The 16,720-nt window shown below is 43.0% G+C and overlaps 2 protein-coding genes across 2 annotated transcripts in view; one reads left to right on the top strand and one right to left on the bottom strand.

The window, feature by feature from the left end:
* Window positions 1–11,041: 11,041 nt before the first annotated feature.
* On the top strand, window positions 11,042–12,776 carry LOC101786033 (transcription factor JUNGBRUNNEN 1). Its single transcript, XM_004981508.3, has 3 exons — window positions 11,042–11,407; window positions 11,608–11,903; window positions 11,998–12,776. Exons 1-3 carry the CDS (start codon window positions 11,164–11,166, stop codon window positions 12,490–12,492), a joined length of 1,035 nt encoding a protein of 344 aa, XP_004981565.1. The 5' UTR covers window positions 11,042–11,163; the 3' UTR covers window positions 12,493–12,776.
* A 1,280-nt stretch (window positions 12,777–14,056) lies between these two features.
* The window catches only part of LOC101785358 (protein JASON), a 3,293-nt gene continuing 629 nt past the window's right edge, over window positions 14,057–16,720 (bottom strand). The window contains exons 3-7 of the mRNA XM_012842545.2: window positions 16,296–16,384; window positions 15,445–15,656; window positions 14,710–15,286; window positions 14,543–14,625; window positions 14,057–14,383 (exon numbers count right to left, since the gene is read on the bottom strand). Of these exons, the coding sequence (XP_012697999.1) occupies window positions 14,284–14,383; window positions 14,543–14,625; window positions 14,710–15,286; window positions 15,445–15,656; window positions 16,296–16,384 (1,061 nt within the window). The 3' untranslated portion in view covers window positions 14,057–14,283. The remainder of the gene's footprint in view (window positions 14,384–14,542; window positions 14,626–14,709; window positions 15,287–15,444; window positions 15,657–16,295; window positions 16,385–16,720) is intronic.

Below are 16,720 nucleotides of genomic sequence, written 5' to 3'. Positions count from 1 at the left end.
CGCGACCGAGCTCCGGCTGATCCCCAGCCGCCACTCCCGGATCCATCCCATCTGCGAGAATCGCCTGGTCATCCTCGCCTTACAGCCCGACGCGGTAGACGCCAAGGTGATCGAGCTGCCGCAGTCCTTCCTCGAAAGCTCTGGGCGCAGGATACCCACCAGCAGCAGCAGCCCGCCGGATTGGCTCATGCTGGCCGCCACGGCGGCGGGGACGAGGCTGAGCTTGGTCTGCGCCGAGGCCGACGTGATATCGACGTGGACGCTCGACGACGACGGTTCCCATTGGAGCCGGCAGCCGGCAGGTGGTCGTCAGCATGCAGGAGATCAAAAAGCACCTGAGAGATCCGGACGCGTACGCGTGGTTCGAGTTCGACGGGTACGGGGAGATGAGCGACATCGTGCTCATTCGGATGGCGGGCGTACGGCTCGTCCAGCTCAACCTGGGGACGGAGGAGGCCACGGTACTTTGCAGCCAACCTGACCCGGAACGAGTTGTATGGTGGGCGTGCTTGCACGAGACAGATTTGGTCTCTGTGCTTCAAGGCATGGAAGTTTTCTGATACTGTGTTTATGGTTTGTGGCTAGGAGCCTAGGACATCCATGATCATATCCATGGGGTCTCAAAAATGTTGGTTTGTGATTGTAACGAAACAATTAATCGTCTCTTCTTTTTTATTGTCAACATGCTAAAATAATTTGGAGGGTTGTAACTATAGTTAGTCCCATCAAAATCAATACATCATCTGCTTGGAAATTGGTTAACATGCATGAATAAAAAAGATAGAAATTTGATTTTCGTTGGAGTTGCAGCTCTGATGTGGGCAATTTGGTGTACGCGTAACAATATGGTTTTTGAAAAAAAAATGACTAACCTCTTTTATGTAGGCTATTTTCAGGGGAACATATTAGCTGCAATATTGGTTTCTACTACAGCGTAAGGAAGCAAGGGAGACCATCTGTTGGCAAGCAAGGTGTTGGAGATCGTCGTCTTGGATATGTTTTCTAAGAATGGATGAAGAAGCAATAATAGACTTTATTTTTGATTTCTTCTCGTCGTTTACGTACTACTTCACTTATTTATGTGATCAGCTACTGTAAAACTTGGCTATGTGCGATCGCTGAGGCAGAATATTTATCCATTTTCTAAAAAATATCCATGGGTGGTTTTGTCGTTGCTACTTACATGTGACTCGTATAATGTATGTGCAAGATCAATTAGTACTATACGCGTATGCACCTCGTGTACTTTGCATGCGTATATGATCGATCGAGTCCACTGCACATAACGCCAATACGTTACAAGGTCATTGAGCAAACCGAAAACTATAGGCCCTTTAACCTAGAATTTTTTTTTCATTTGTAACCAAAAAAAAGATAGCAGTACTGATGGTATGTACTTAATTCTTGAAAAATATTGTCAATACTACAAACTAAAAGAGCAGCAAAATAAAACTAGTATGATTAATACCCTTTCGATTTTGCCAACAAGGATCGGTTGATCAGATGACCGAACGGGACAGCGAGCGCGAGACATTTTGCTGCGGCATGAACAAAGATGGACGATTGCACACGCAACACATTAATTTCTACGTCTGGCGGCTAGCACTAGCAGACCTGCCTTGCCGGGCCTCATATACCTCTATAGCAGGGGCCCTTGGCCGTCGCCCCTACTGCCCTAGGGTCAGAGCCGGCCTGCACGGGAAACCCTTCCCGACGATCTCCTGCTCGAGGGGCCTGTTCGCTTCAGCTTATTCAGTCGGCTTATCAGCCACCAAACAGTGTTTTCCTCTCACAACAAATCAGCTGTTTTAGCTTTTCAGCCGGCTTATAAGCTGAAGCGAACAGACCCGAGATCTCCTCCAAGCTGCTCCGCCGCGCCCTCCTCGGCCCGTGCTTCCGGCACCAGCTCGGCCTCGGCCCCGCCGGCGTCCTCGGCCTCTCCTTCCAGCCCCACTCCGCATTACGGCTACCATGGTCCCCACTCCCCAGCGCTCACATCGTCGTTGCCGCCGAGATCATGCAGTATCTTGAGTTTCATCAGCAACTGTCACGGATATTAGTGTGAGTTTATGAGAAATTGTTCCACGTGAGGGATTATTCCAATAAACATTGTGTGTACAGATAACAGAGATTCCATCATCGCATAAGCAGTAGATTTTTCAAGATTAAAATCACAACTTCAACTTTGAGCTTGACCATGGGCCGGCCCATCCCTTCTTAGGCCACACAGTTGTCGTAACTGGGCCTAGCCATCCACCAAAGGACAAAATCAACTGGGCCGTCCCGACGCGCGGAGTCCACTAGCCCGTCCGTCTTCTCCGGAACAATCGGGAGTCCACTGACGCGGGGAAAGAAGCGAAATTCTCCACTTCGAATCGTAGTTGGGCCCGCTCGGGTTCCCTTAATCCCGTCGTCTTCCTCGCCTCCTCCTCTTCTTCCTCCCCAAGAAGAAGACGACCGCGGAACCGACCCCAACTTGCAGCTGGGACCCGCCTCGGCCTCCACTCCTCCCCTTTCTTGCACCGCAAGAACGCGCGCCGCTTTTATCTACCGCCGCATCCGCCCGCCCGTCCGCAGACCAGTCCGTCCACCGCGCGCCGTCACTTTCCTGTTGGCTCCTTGCGACCTGCCTTCCCAGCATCCCGGCGGCGTCTTAACCACCCTTTGGTCGCTTCCTCCGCCGCCTCCGGAGCTGGAACCGGACACCGGCCGACCCGCGGCTCGATCCATCGAGCTCGACATGGTACGACCGCTCTCCTTGCCTGCGCCGTTCTATTAATATTGTTAAGGTTTCGATTTTGCTTGCGTTGTTCGAGTCTACTAGCGCGGCATGTGTATCTACGGCCGGAATCTCGCAACCCGATCCGAAGCACTAGACCGGGGAGTCTTGTCGCCCCTGTTATTCCTGATATTCTGTGCTCTGTCCCCTTCAAGTACGATGGGTGTGCTTCAGTGGTACTACTAGCGGTACAATGGGTGTCTGGTCCTAAGTAATACTAGCTCAGGATAGGCGTGGTAGATTGGGCCTTGTGTGGTTGGATCGAATTAATTGGTTCGGTGACAACAAAAAAGATGGGATCTTACATCTTGCTCTGCTCAAATGTATGTGTTAACCTGGAACCGGAAGAATTCACAGCTTTTTCGCACAGTTGTGCAATTGTATTCAGATTCAGATATTGTTCAAGGTGTCTGAAGGTTCAGATATTGTTCAAGGTGTCTGAAGGTTGAACATTAGTATCAGGGTGCCTCTTGTTTCCCTGACAGACTGAGGCGTTGGGATTGGGAAACAGAGCAGAATTACGGTTTTTGCATTGATGGTTTGATTGCGTACATTCCTAATGCCAATTTATCATTTGCTTTTTTTCTCTCAAGAGTCTCTCAACTCTGCATACCTTTGTTAACCATCAACCCATCATTGAACTCTGAACTTGGTGTTGCCATCTGACCTTTTGCCGTGGCATTATCTGACACCAACAGGCTACTCCCCTGATCGCTGGGTTGTCAGTGGCTGCTGCTGCAATGAGTGGAAGATACATGATTAGAACATGGCAAGCCTTCCGAACCCGGGCAGCAATGCCGCGAGTGCGCCGGTTCTATCCTGGTGGATTTCAGGGGGAAATGAACAGGAGAGAGGCCGCGTTGATCCTTGGCGTAAGGTGATCTTTTTCTTAAATATCTGCGCTTGTCAACTGGATTTGTCTTTAGTTATTCTGTAGAAAAAAGGGAGAGAGCTACTGCCGTCTACCATAGTTGGCGCTAATTATCTATATCCTTTCCTTGTTGTTTCAGGGAACGTGCTACAATGGACAAGATCAAGGAGGCTCACAAGAGGGTCATGGTAGCTAACCACCCTGATGCTGGTGGCAGCCATTACGTTGCTTCGAAGATAAATGAGGCAAAGGATATACTAATGGGAAAAGGGAAGTCGGGGGCTTCCGTCTTTTAGTTGATACAAATGAATGATCATTTTGTGGTGATCGATATGACTGTAACTTTTTTGAAAGGAATGACAGCAGCACTTTTTCACCTTTTTTTAACACTGCTGTGCTGATTGTACCATAAAAGTAGATCTGAACAAGGTTACCTGTTCAAGAATTGAAGTAACTTTTTGTCTGGATCATAATTATTGTTTGGGCTGATTGAAAAGAGTATCCGTGTTTCCCAGGGGTTCCAATTCTTGCCTATTCTTACATTTTCTTTCTTGAACATCTGTTGTGTTGCTTCCTCTAAGATGATAGTATTATTAGGGTTTTGACCTACTGTTCTGCATACGTGCTGTCATAACGCATAAGTGAGGCAACATCTTGATTAATAGATGAGCGTTAGACTATTCAATTCATGGCATGAGGGAACGTTTCTGAGCAGCTAGCAAGCACTTGAAAATATGTGAATAGAATTTCTCAGAATATGTGCCAACTGCTTTGGAATCTGGATGATCATTCTTCCATACTAGAATGGTGCTTCATTAAAACTCTTCAACAAACCACTGGGGTCGGTCCCTGGAGGAGCAGGTGGTTTCCCAGATAACTGCTGAGCCTCCAATTCAACTTTGAATCATTGACATTGTTATGGTGTCTTTCGGTAGGCATTCGTTGTCGAAGAGCTTGTATTTATTATCTTCAGATAGGTTTACTCTGAAATTTGATGGAATCTTGAAAGACTGCAGCAATCAGTATCCAGCCTTCCAACAACTTTCAAGACTGTCAATGCTTAACAGGTGCCCTTCTTTCATAAACTTTAATTGAATTGTGATTACAGATTAGCTGGTGAATCTTATAACTGTATGCATTTGGGAACAATATTCAAAAGGTTGAATCACATGTATTTGATGGAGCTATTGCCTATTGCTCTTTTTCTTTGTGAAGTCACTGTATATTGTCATCTTTGGTCCAGACCCTTTGCCATTGTCTATAGTTGTTATCACTATAGAGTAGCAGCCATAGTTCATAAAGTTTGCATTAACTCTGTTCACTAACATTGCCATGAATGCATCTGGAAAGATAGCAAGTGACTCATTCAACCCTTTCATTATGATAATGTTAAAATGCAAAGAAGCTTCTGATGTCAAATTGGGTTTGTAGCCCAATAAATTTAGGAAAAAAAACCTGATTGCACGTGGGTTGATAAACGCTTGCTTCATCCTTTCAATTGGAATTACACAGATCCTGAAGCAATTGCAATGGTTGTCATCAGCTGCATACATCTAAACAAACCGCCCATGCCTGGACCAATTCATGACATTTAGATACTTATGTTGAATTTTGACCTTACATCAGGTCTTACGAAGTAGACCTTCCATTTTGTTAGTCTCAAGACCAATTCGCAGCAATTTGTCAAAAAATAAACTGCCCATCCATATGTGAATTAGACCCAACTCAATTTGTTGTTCGCCGTTTCACAACATCAAAGTTGCCTACCAGCCTCGAAAAACCAGAATGTGGTAGCCTGTCAGGATAATTCTCCTGGAAGTCCAAAATTGACAACACAAGGTCCTATGGTACAAGCATTCAACTCTTGCCAATTCCAGTCAAAGGTAGAACTGTTTTAGGGTCAGATGCAATTGCAACTCCTAAATACTAGCAACCATGTGGCCCTGGACCAGCAGAAAAAAGGCCAACAGAGTGGCCCTACTTTTTGAACTGCATTTCTTCCAGCCACTGTACTTGGGATGGCTGCGTAGCCTTGCGAGAAATAAGGACACACAAGATTCATGCACAATGCAGTACCAATCATATTCAGAACTGAGCTAAAGCAGACCTGAAAATAGTCAATAGAGTAATGTGATATTTACTTGGCTATGTTGTTGCAAGAACTGCAGGTTGAAAGGTTCAGTCCAACTTGAGAGGAATAATCCTGCTCTGAATTATGAATGGATGCTTCTTCCTCTGTACTATGAACGTGATGGTTCGATAAACTGTGGCTGCTTAAGACTTTCATATCAAACTGTGGCAGATATATTTTCCTGTACATCATTACTTATGCCGTTGCTGTTGTCCTTGTAGCATTTGTTTCTTCTGACCTAACATTGAGATTCTGCAATGGGACTAGAGCCAAGCATGACAATGAAATGAACGTTTTGAACCATTACAAGACCAGTCAGCACTCTGCAGCACCTGTCAATGTTCATCAGGACAATTAGCTATGTCTTCTGTTGCGAAGCATCCAATACGCGAAGTCAAGAATGCTGTTGCACAGACTGCCATCTCCCAGGAATTATATACAGGTACAAAAAGTCGACATTTGTTGGTGTCTGTGTTTATAATTTTGGGAATGCTTTTGAGCTTGTTTGTTATACGTTTGTTGGACAGAAAGGTTTTAAAGGTCAATACACTACTGTAGTGATAAGACTGGCTAAAGTGAAGAACAATTCAACTACTGCTGCGTACCTTTGGTTCAGAGCTGAAACAATATGCTGATCTTCTGGAAGAGAAGGCTGCATGGAATTCCACAAGTAGTAGAATATTTGCAATGTCTAACTACAAAAGATAAAAAGGCTCAAAAAAATAAAAATAAAAATCAATGGATATATTTGCTTGGTGACTCTACTATCTGCTTGGAGTTTATTTGAATAGTAATAGGCCAGGATTCTTTTCCTACAACCAAATCTTGAACTTAACTATTTGTCATATTGTGATGGCAAATCTTCTCCCTAAATCATTGGAACATAAGTTTCAAAGTTTACCAAAGACTTGAAGGCACAATGGTGGATAATAGTCAACATGGTAAAAAAATTCTTTAAACATTTGGATCACTTGAGGAATTGTTCGAGTTAAGTTTGTGATTCACCCATGAAAACTCCAAAAATTCCACATAGTCCAAAGTACCTACTACTTGGTAAAAGGAAATTCCACATAGTCCTTTTTTCCCACTTGGAGTCCATCTCTAATACGTTTGTTGGGTATAATTGTATCCCTTTCAGAAAAGAAAAGGGTATAACTGTAGACCCAGTTGGATAGACAACTGAAGAATATGGTGCATTTAAGCTAACTTAAGTACTAAGGATACATTTGGCAGTCTGGTGGGCGGAGTTGCAACATGCTAACAAGAATACAACATTGACAAAATTTCAGGTATCCATCATTTTCTTTAAACATGGCTAAGAAATATCACATTTTTTGCTAACGTTAGAAAAATCACAAGCGGGACGAATGTGCCAGCAGGTTTAAACTTTCGGCCTGTTCGCTTCAGCTTATTCAGCCGGCTTATCAGCCACCAAACAGTGTTTTCCTCTCACAACAAATCAGCCGTTTCAGCTTTTCAGCCGGCTTATAAGCTGAAGCGAACAGCCCCTTTGTTTGTCCTTAGTCAAGTAAGAATTAAGCGACCCAAATTCATTTTCTAATACCGCTGTTTATTCGTTTCTGGTTTCGCAGTTACAACAGATAAAGAATAAAAATCAATAGTAGGGTGACCGTTTGACAAGTATTAAAATCAAGTACAACACTACATGAATTATAGACTTGAAACAATAGACTTCTATCATTCAAAAATTAATGACACAATGTATCTTTCTTTTCTCCTGTGCCAACTTTCTCTTCGGATGTAAAGCATAATGTCCTTCTGTTGACTAGCGAGCCGTTCAAAGTCTCATTCAGGCACCATATTTTCTCGAAAGTTTCAAAGGGGATGAGGCTTCTGACAACAGAAAGCTCAAAGGGTCTGATCGGGGAAGAAAGGCTTCAGTCAGTGCTGCTACTAGTAGCAATGTAGTAGGCTAGTAGCATTTGCCGATAGGGACATGAAACCATGGAGCCATGTAGCAGAGCTAGTGTTCATGGGAACGGTAGAGATTCCAAGTTCCCAATTGGCTGCCCATTTGCCTTTAAAAAAAGGGGTTGCCCATTCCAAGAAGCAAATGGATAGTATCATGCAGCTGTCGGCTAGCAAGAAGCTTGCAGCATGCCTGCTTGCGTATAAGTCAATTAGATTTACCTTTTTTTATTTTTAACAGCTCGATTTCATGCGTCGCTCTCTTACTATACTTTTCGCTGTTTTATTGTTGTTTAGGAAGGAAACATTACTTACTTTCTTATAGTACTTTTGACGTTGAATCTAATAATGCCACCTTCATGTAAAAAATATCAAATACTTTGATGCACTATAGTAAAGGCTTTAGAAGTTTGACCGCAAATTTAGAATGACACTGGTTTAAGACTGAAAAACAGAACTTTACAACCTCTGACAGGAAAAAAAGAGTTAATTCATTGAGGTGATCCATTTCTTCGTAGAATTCTGTACCCTGGGGGCCATATGTTCGCAAGAGACGTGTACAGCTATTGCCAAGTTTTAAGAGACTATTTGCTCTCGTATAATGAAAACATGGATACTGTAGCAAAAACATATAAAGATCTTAGTCAATTCAACAAAAGACATCCCGTGGAATTTATGAATGAAAATGTGAATAAGGTAGGACAAGGAAGGAAGGAAGAGGGATGCAAATTCTGTTCATACTTATGGTTAAGCTAGTAACGCAAAGTTCTGAATATTCAGTTCAGGATCGGACTCAGTGACGTGATGCAGTGATGAAAATTAAATAATACTAGCTAGATTGGCGCGCTATGCGCGCTTATACAAAAATAATGAAAAAAAATATTATCTCCTACTATATTCAAAACAACATCATATCCATATATTGAATCAAATCTAAAAGCTATCGGCAGAGTAGCTCAGAGTCTGAAAGTGCGCTAATCCCATGCATTTTAGTATAGATGTACAGATAACTTTTGGCTTAGGAATTTACTAATTTTGAGGTGTTAGTAGATATAGCTGCAAATTGGCTTACATTGATTATTGATTTTGGTAGGGCAAAAGAAAAAATTAGCAATGAATGAATAATTCAATCATATTTTTCGAGTTTACGAAGTGAAAGAAAAGTTCAAAAAGTAGTAGTATACATAGTTTAGTTATTATTTTTATATATAGGAAATAATTAAATATATTTTATATTTTCAAATAATTGAAAAAATATATTTTTAAAAAAGATATTATGGACCCACTCAATTGAACCGTGGGTTCCACCAAATAATGTGTGCAGGTCCTACTGAAGAGTATGTAGGTCCCACCTGAAGAGTGCGTGGATCCCATATGGGGCTACGGTTCACGAGAAGGCTTGAAAGTCCGGTCCTTTAGTATATCTAATAGATATGAAAAAATATTGTATCAAAAGTTTTGCGTCTTAGAAAAATCTAGTAATATTTTTCTTATGTGATTTGCGTACTTCATTCTCAACAGCTATTACATGCGCATCTCATTTGGCTACTACTCCCTTCATCCCTAAATAACTGTCATTTTCGCTTCCCGAGAAACAACTTTGACTAAATATATATAAAAAATATTAATATTTCTGATACAAAATTAATATCATTATATAGATATTTGAATCTAATTTTTTAATAAATTTATTTGAAGATACAAATGGTGCACATATTTTCTACAAATCCAGTCAAACTTGCGGTACGGAAACCAAAAGTGATAGTTAAGTGATAGTTAAGTGATAGTTACTGAGGACGGAGTACATAAAAGTATATATTAACGTCTTAATAATCCAGCCGTTAGCTTCCAAGAGCAGCTAACTTGGGTTTCTTCTGCGGCTGCTTGCTGCCAGTCTTCTGCACGTGCATTGACAGCAGAAGCCATGGGACTATGGGAGGGTAGCATAGGTGGCAGTGGATCTCACTGTAGCGAGGAGACAGGACGGAGCGGCGGCTGACCTTGTAGTATAGGCCATAGAAGATGAGGTTCTTGTTGTTCGGAAATCAGTCGCTTTCAAACTTGTAACATTCTTCGCGCAGCTGCTCTTCTGTCTCTTGTTGAATCTTTGCTTGAGCTCATCTCCTTTGAAGACGAAGCATGGGTTTCGCTACTGACAAGTGGTGGCCATCATTTTTAAACGCCTCCTCGGCGGCGATCGAAAGAAATTGAGCCGCCTTTGGCAGGATCACAGGTATCTCGTGTCGACTGCGTAAGGTATTCTAGATTGCTACCTCCAACCCCAATCAAAGCTTGTGAACAGTTGTGTATGGTTTTCATGTATAAATCCCTGAGAAATCCTATAGCTAGCTAGCGACATGACCAATTTGTCTATCCTTTTCTTTGAAAAAAATATCTGAAAAAGTTCGGTAGAAATGCCTGCTGCATCAACTCGTTCTGGAGCCGTAGCGGGTAAATCCCCTTGATATTCACCTGCAGTAAATGTAAATCCCCTTCCGTTATGCATCTTCTGGAAGATGCATGCGTGCTACTATACGTGTTATCGTGCTCTGATCTCAGCCACGACTTTCCACACCAAAAATGATTCCCTAATCGTATCAAAATGACTTACTACAATGCTGCTTTGGTGTTTCTTTGTCCACTTGTCAGCCTCGCATCTTGTGTTCAGATTCAAACCGAGCTTTAACTCGCGTTAAACAGAATTAGGAACAGTATGGTCCAGCGTCCTTAAATTCATACTCCCTTCATCCCAAATTATAAGTCGTTTTGACTTTTCTAGGTATATAGATATTTATATACATATAGATATATGTATAAAAATATTTATGAACCTAGAAAACAATCTATAATTTGGGACAGAGGGAGTACTAATCACATCCACTGTAACAAATCTCTATCTCTCGTTCAACCTAGCTTTAACAAAAACACAAAGTCCTTTTTGCGGTGTAATCTGTAAATATTCATTTCCCTTCCACACAGGGACCGAGTCAAACTATGAGCTCAGCTCCTTTTGATTTCTCAGCAACCTTACACCCAGTGACTTGGACGTGGCACGAACTGGTGCTGCATGGCTACTCTTCTCGGAGGCGCCAAGTCGCACGTATCTTTCGAACACAAACCACAACCAGCCATCTTTCAGAAGAAGAAAACAAACCACAACCAACTGGTGAAAAGTAACAGAGACTATAGTAACAAAGTGTCAGTAGTTGTACTTCTGAAGATTCGTCAACATGGTAAGTAATAGAATTCAAACATAGTGACTTGGACCCGATCGAAATAAATGACACCCTTTTAGGACCATGTCCGACCCCCTTTATAAACCATGGAAGCCCTGCTAATCCATTTGGGAGTATGAACCACTACTAACTCCTTATCTCCTTTGTTGAGTGATCATCTAGAAGATTGCATCAAGAAGAACATAGATCGAATTCCTAGTGAAAGTGCATAGAGATCATGGTGGCCAAGGAGTTTGGGAGAGAAGTAATGAGCATGGACAAGGTGAAGACGGACGGAGAAGCGCTTATCGCCGCCGGAGATGAGGAGGAAGACGACGTGGTGCTCCCGGGGTTCCGGTTCCACCCGACCGACGAGGAGCTCGTCACGTTCTACCTCCGCCGGAAGGTGGCGAGGAAGCCACTGAGCATAGAGATCATCAAGGAGATGGACATCTACAAGCATGATCCATGGGACCTCCCTAGTAAGTGTGCACACACATGCTAATCTCATCTTCTTTATGTGATGTCGAATTTTGGATTCTTAGCAATAGATCAAACATCCTATAGAGGTTCAGAGTTCAAGAGTAATTTGTGTCGATGCATATGTACGAAATTGAATTGAATTTTTTTCCCAAAAACGAAGAAATTGAATCGAAATTGCTAACTGATATACAATATTCAGAGGCGAGCACGGCTGGTGGAGAGAAGGAATGGTACTTCTTCTGCCTGAGAGGGAGGAAGTACCGAAACAGCATCAGGCCCAATAGGGTCACCGGCTCCGGGTTCTGGAAGGCGACCGGCATCGACCGCCCCATCTACTCCGCCGCCAACTCCGGCGAGTCCATCGGCCTCAAGAAGTCCCTCGTGTACTACCGCGGCAGCGCCGGCAAGGGCACCAAGACCGACTGGATGATGCACGAGTTCCGCCTCCCGCCGGCTGCCACCGCCGCCAATGCCTCCCCGAGCATGCAAGAAGCTGTAAGCTCCATGCTCATCTACACTCTGTTTCCACCAATTCACACTGCATTTCCATGCATTCAATGACATGTTCCTCGTGTGTCTGAAAATGCAGGAGGTGTGGACCATCTGCAGGATCTTCAAGAGAAACATCACCTACAGGAGGCAGCAGCCGCAGCAGGTGTGGAGGCAGCCGGCGGCCGCCAGCAACGCCCTGCCACCGACCGACTCGAGCTCGAACACGGGGAGCGGCTTCGAATCCGACGGCGGAGACGAGTACATGAACTGCCTGCCGGCCTCCGCTCCGAGCGCGCCCCGGCAGCTTCACTTCAGCAATCAGATCAACATGCTCAACGGCGGCGGCGGCTTCTTCAGGGAGAGCGGCGTGCACAACCAGCAGTTTCAGGGACAATGGTTCAACTCCATACCTGCGCCAGCAGCAGTAGAGCAGAAGCCGCAGCTGAACTCGCCGGCGATGACCATCGCGTTCCATCAGAACGATCAGAGCCTCGCCGCGAACGATTTCTGCAAAGACGGGTACTGGGACGAGATTGCAAGGTTCATGGAGGTCAATGATCCAACAGTATTTTACGACTGTAGATATGCTTGATCAGGAACCTAGCTTCGTCTTCAGAGTTCAGACTCCAAAGTAGAGACTAGATACAGTGGTGTTCGCCGACCAGGAACCCAGTGTGTAAGACTGACATGCAGGGCCCACTCCACAGAGGCCGCTAGTCAGTTAGATTTTGCCTGCGATCTGCTCCCAACCACACCTATGTTTTTTTAATGATCTGATAGATACATTATGTGTTGTGACCAATGTAAGATTTATGTGCGCACTGGCTAGGTATGGTAGATATGAGTAACAAAATAAACATATGTTTGAGCCAGGAATCATGATTTTTGACAGCCTATTTTGAACCATCATCCATTTGTGAAACCTCCTGTTCAGCTCAGATTGATGCATGGTAAACATCTGTTACTCACTCAGCAAAGCAACCTAGATGACAGTTTGTAACTTGGCTACGATTTTGGGCTACAAATTGAAAGGCTACAACTCAACCACTTTGCCCATAAAGTAACCTACATGTATCATTTTGTTATAATCCTTGTCACTTTCAGAGATAAGTGATGTTAAGTAGACACCCTAGATTACCATTTTGTCGGATTGATTTCATGCCCGCAAGTCACTCAAAGCTGCGCACGTGATGCCTCGGCACTCGACCGTGCGTGCTTGCGTGCGCAGTTTAGACATTTTGATCAGATACAAATTTGTCATTAGAGGACAAATATATCATATGTGGTTTCAATCGCATAAACAAACCAGGAATCATTTTCAACATTTCTTGTGCTGACCCCCAACTTTGACCCTCGCAGAACCCCCGAGAAGGGAACAAATCAATTACTCCCAAGTTGATGATGCAATTCAATGTTTCTGAACCATTGAAGCATGGCAGGGGGTACAATTTTACTATTTTAATCCATCTAATCTGAATACGAAAACGTCTTGGTACGAGAAGTTGTCAGAAAAGAGTGTAAACACCATTCTAGAGGTTAAAGTGACTTCCTAGATGACAAAGCAGCCGTCTTTAAATTCAACAGACAGTAACACTAATATGGCATGCGGGAAACATTCACAAAAAGAAGCATTTTTCCCGTGGTAATTAACCATTGGGATTATAGTATCGATGTGTTCTTATCACTGTGTCTGGATGATCAAGAAAACAGACAACCCAATTTTGCGGCTTCTCTGACCAAGGAAACCACATAGTCTTTGTTCAATGTTCAAAATGCAAAGATAATAAAATGACCGAGGTAGAGGTGTTAGTCTGTTAGACCAGAAAGTCCAAACCAAAACTACAAAATCATATATTTATAATTAAAGCCAGTAGGGACCTTCCCTACTGTTTCATTAAAAAACTATAGAATCATTAGCCACAAGGACGAAGAGGTAAATTTCAAGTTTGCAAAGAAGGCTACAATCAAGAGATAATAATTTCACTCAGGTTAAAGAGTTAGTCAGAGATTATTTATAATTTTTCAAGGTAAACCAGACACAGGCACTTGTTTCTTGTATATGGGTTAACAACTTTATCAACTAGGATTGTCAGGTGACGCTTGCCAATCAGGCAGGAAGCAAGGAAAAATAGATACCACCGCAAGCAATGAAGCAAAACAGAACAATAGAAGCTACCAAAAATACTTGTGAACCACAGCAGCAACTATATCAATGTTGATTTTATCTTAAACCACTGAGTTAAGCACAAAGCAATCAACTGAAACATCACATCTGGATGCTACCTACTGAAGGACACAGGGCTGTGCAAATGCCATCATTAAGGAGCATGACAGCAGGAAACATTATACTGAAAGCTTCTGTAACTCGTGGAGCACAGAATTTTCATGCATAAGCAGCAGCATATAGACGGTTAGATTCAGCAGTATCACTCTCCTCGCCTTCCACTCCCAAAAACTGAGATGTCTTTCCACTCGAGCAGTTCCTGTTGGAGCATTGAAATGGGAAAAAATAAGTAAGACTGCAAAATTAACGGTTCAACAAAACTTATGGCAGAGCTACATGTGATTTGATGATAGTGAAATGTAATGCAAAGTTCAAAGAAAATTTTGTAAATTAAAAAGTTCAAAGTAAATCCAAAAACCTTTCAGAGAGCAACTTCTCTTCAGATAAAGCCTTCTCAAGCCTCTCTTCAAATGGCGTTGCATGCCAACTCACCTTTTGATCCTTCCCATGCAATACATTATTTGAGGTAAGTCCATTTTTATTTCAGAGTTAGTAGAAAGCAAGAAAAATAGAGGCAGACTTTACTTCTTTGTACTTATTTGTCGAATTGGGGATGCCATTTCCATCAAACCATTTAGGAGTAAAATTTTCTGGCTCTTTATCTTTCCAGTGTGCTGCAACCATTCCAATAATAGGCCTGTCCTCATCCGAACTCTTAGCTGAATTTGATCTGTCACCCGTCAAGGCCTCATCTCTGAATGGCTTCTTAGGATTTGGAGGCTTTAACCAATGGGATAAGCTTGGGAGCTCCAGTTCTAAATCATTGTTCTTCAGTACCTTCTTTCCGGTGGCATGAATAATTGACTCAGTTTCCAGGGACTTCTCAATAGATTTTGTGTTCACACTGTCTCTTATCTTGTTAGAGGATGATATAGAACCCTCGGAGCTCTGGAAAAGGGAACATTCATCAGATATTGAGATTTCCATGGCGACCACATTGTCATTCTTTGCACACTTCGGATCCTCCTCTGATTGTTCAGGCTGTAAGAATTCTTCTTTTGATACCCCACATTCTTCAGTATTGTTCTCATTTGTCAACTCTTCCAAATTATTTGCAAGGGAAGTAGATGAAGACTGCAACTCATCATTTGTTTTTGATGAACTGCAATGATGAAGCACAAACAACCAAAGCATTAAACTGGTTCAGCTACTACTTTGTACAATAGAGAAAGAAAGTAGCATCTTCAGAAGAAAGAATAGTTACATTCCTTCTGCACTAATGTTATTAGTATTAGTAGCAAAAGGAAAAAAGTTTAATACCTCATTGCATCAGGTACAGTGGAGCTCTGATGAGACCTAGGAGTTTCACAATTCTCAACCTTCAGGGCTTCCATGAAATGCACATCATCAGACATGGCAGGAAGACATCCTGAATGTGTTTCTTTCTGATGAACTGAATCTGCATTTTTGGGCTCTCTTTGGGTTGCATCTGTAGCTTCCAGCAGTGCACCATAGCTTTCATGGATAATAGCCTGTTATCAATTATCATGGTGAAAATTTAGTCTGCAGCTAGGAACCCAAGACCATTTGTTGTATACGCTAATAAAAGATATCTGATAGAATTCACCATCATGCAGCTGCTATTGCTTAACTACATCACACATGAAAATATATATACAGGTTATCTACAACAACAACCAGATCTTTTTTCAAAAAAGGAAGCGCATTGTGTTTATACAACCAATTTGGTTGCCGCGTTGTCCGGAATTCTTTACCAGTATAAGTTCAACCAAATGAGCAATGAATCAACTAACAAGTGTTGTGCGAATTTATGTTCAGGTAAAGTTGACATGCCAGCATCCTAAAGAAATTAGCATGCCCGCGTGTGCATATTATTTCAATAACACTCACAAGCAAAATGTACGTGAACTTTTTGAAGGGAACATGTCACATATAACGAGGAATTGGAGAAAAAACTGTAGGTAGCAGGACCCATAATTATTAATTAACCAAGGATCCCCTACTGTATATGCTGGTCCTAGACATGTGGATTCAGCTGAACTGAAACGATGAGATACAGCACCTATAATCAAGCGCATGGAGAAAAAATAATAGTCACAAACGAAAAGGGGATAAACCAGCTCTGAGCCCCATTTTGACAATGGCCGTACCTGGGATTCAGGCTCCCGATCCATCCCCTTCCTCAAATCGCCCTGGTCGGCCCACGAGCTCGCTTTCTGCTCCGCCCTCAATCCCTCATCTTCAACCAAGCAACACAAGTCAACAACACCAGAAAATAGATAAAAGCAGAAGCAATCACCACCACCCTACTCTACTCAACAGTGAGCAGAAGAGAACGAACTACGGAAGGACAAATAAAAAAAATGGGGGGGGGGGGGGGGGGGGGGGGGGGGTATCGATAGGTCCATTTTTCGCGCGCTAGAGAAGCAAAGACTGGGAAACATGTCAGGGGGGATTGCGCCGGGGGAGGGAGCTGCTGGACAGCGTGATGATCATTTCGAGGCATTTGAAGCGCGGGCTGAGAGTAGCAATGTCCAAAAGTTAAGCTCGATGCAACGGGCATCATGGTGAGCGT

The sequence above is a fragment of the Setaria italica genome, chromosome IX (assembly GCF_000263155.2).
Source record: "Setaria italica strain Yugu1 chromosome IX, Setaria_italica_v2.0, whole genome shotgun sequence".
Taxonomy (NCBI): Eukaryota; Viridiplantae; Streptophyta; class Magnoliopsida; order Poales; family Poaceae; genus Setaria; species Setaria italica.
Note: the sequence above shows the minus strand (reverse complement) of the source record. Positions and strands in the feature narration are given on the sequence as shown.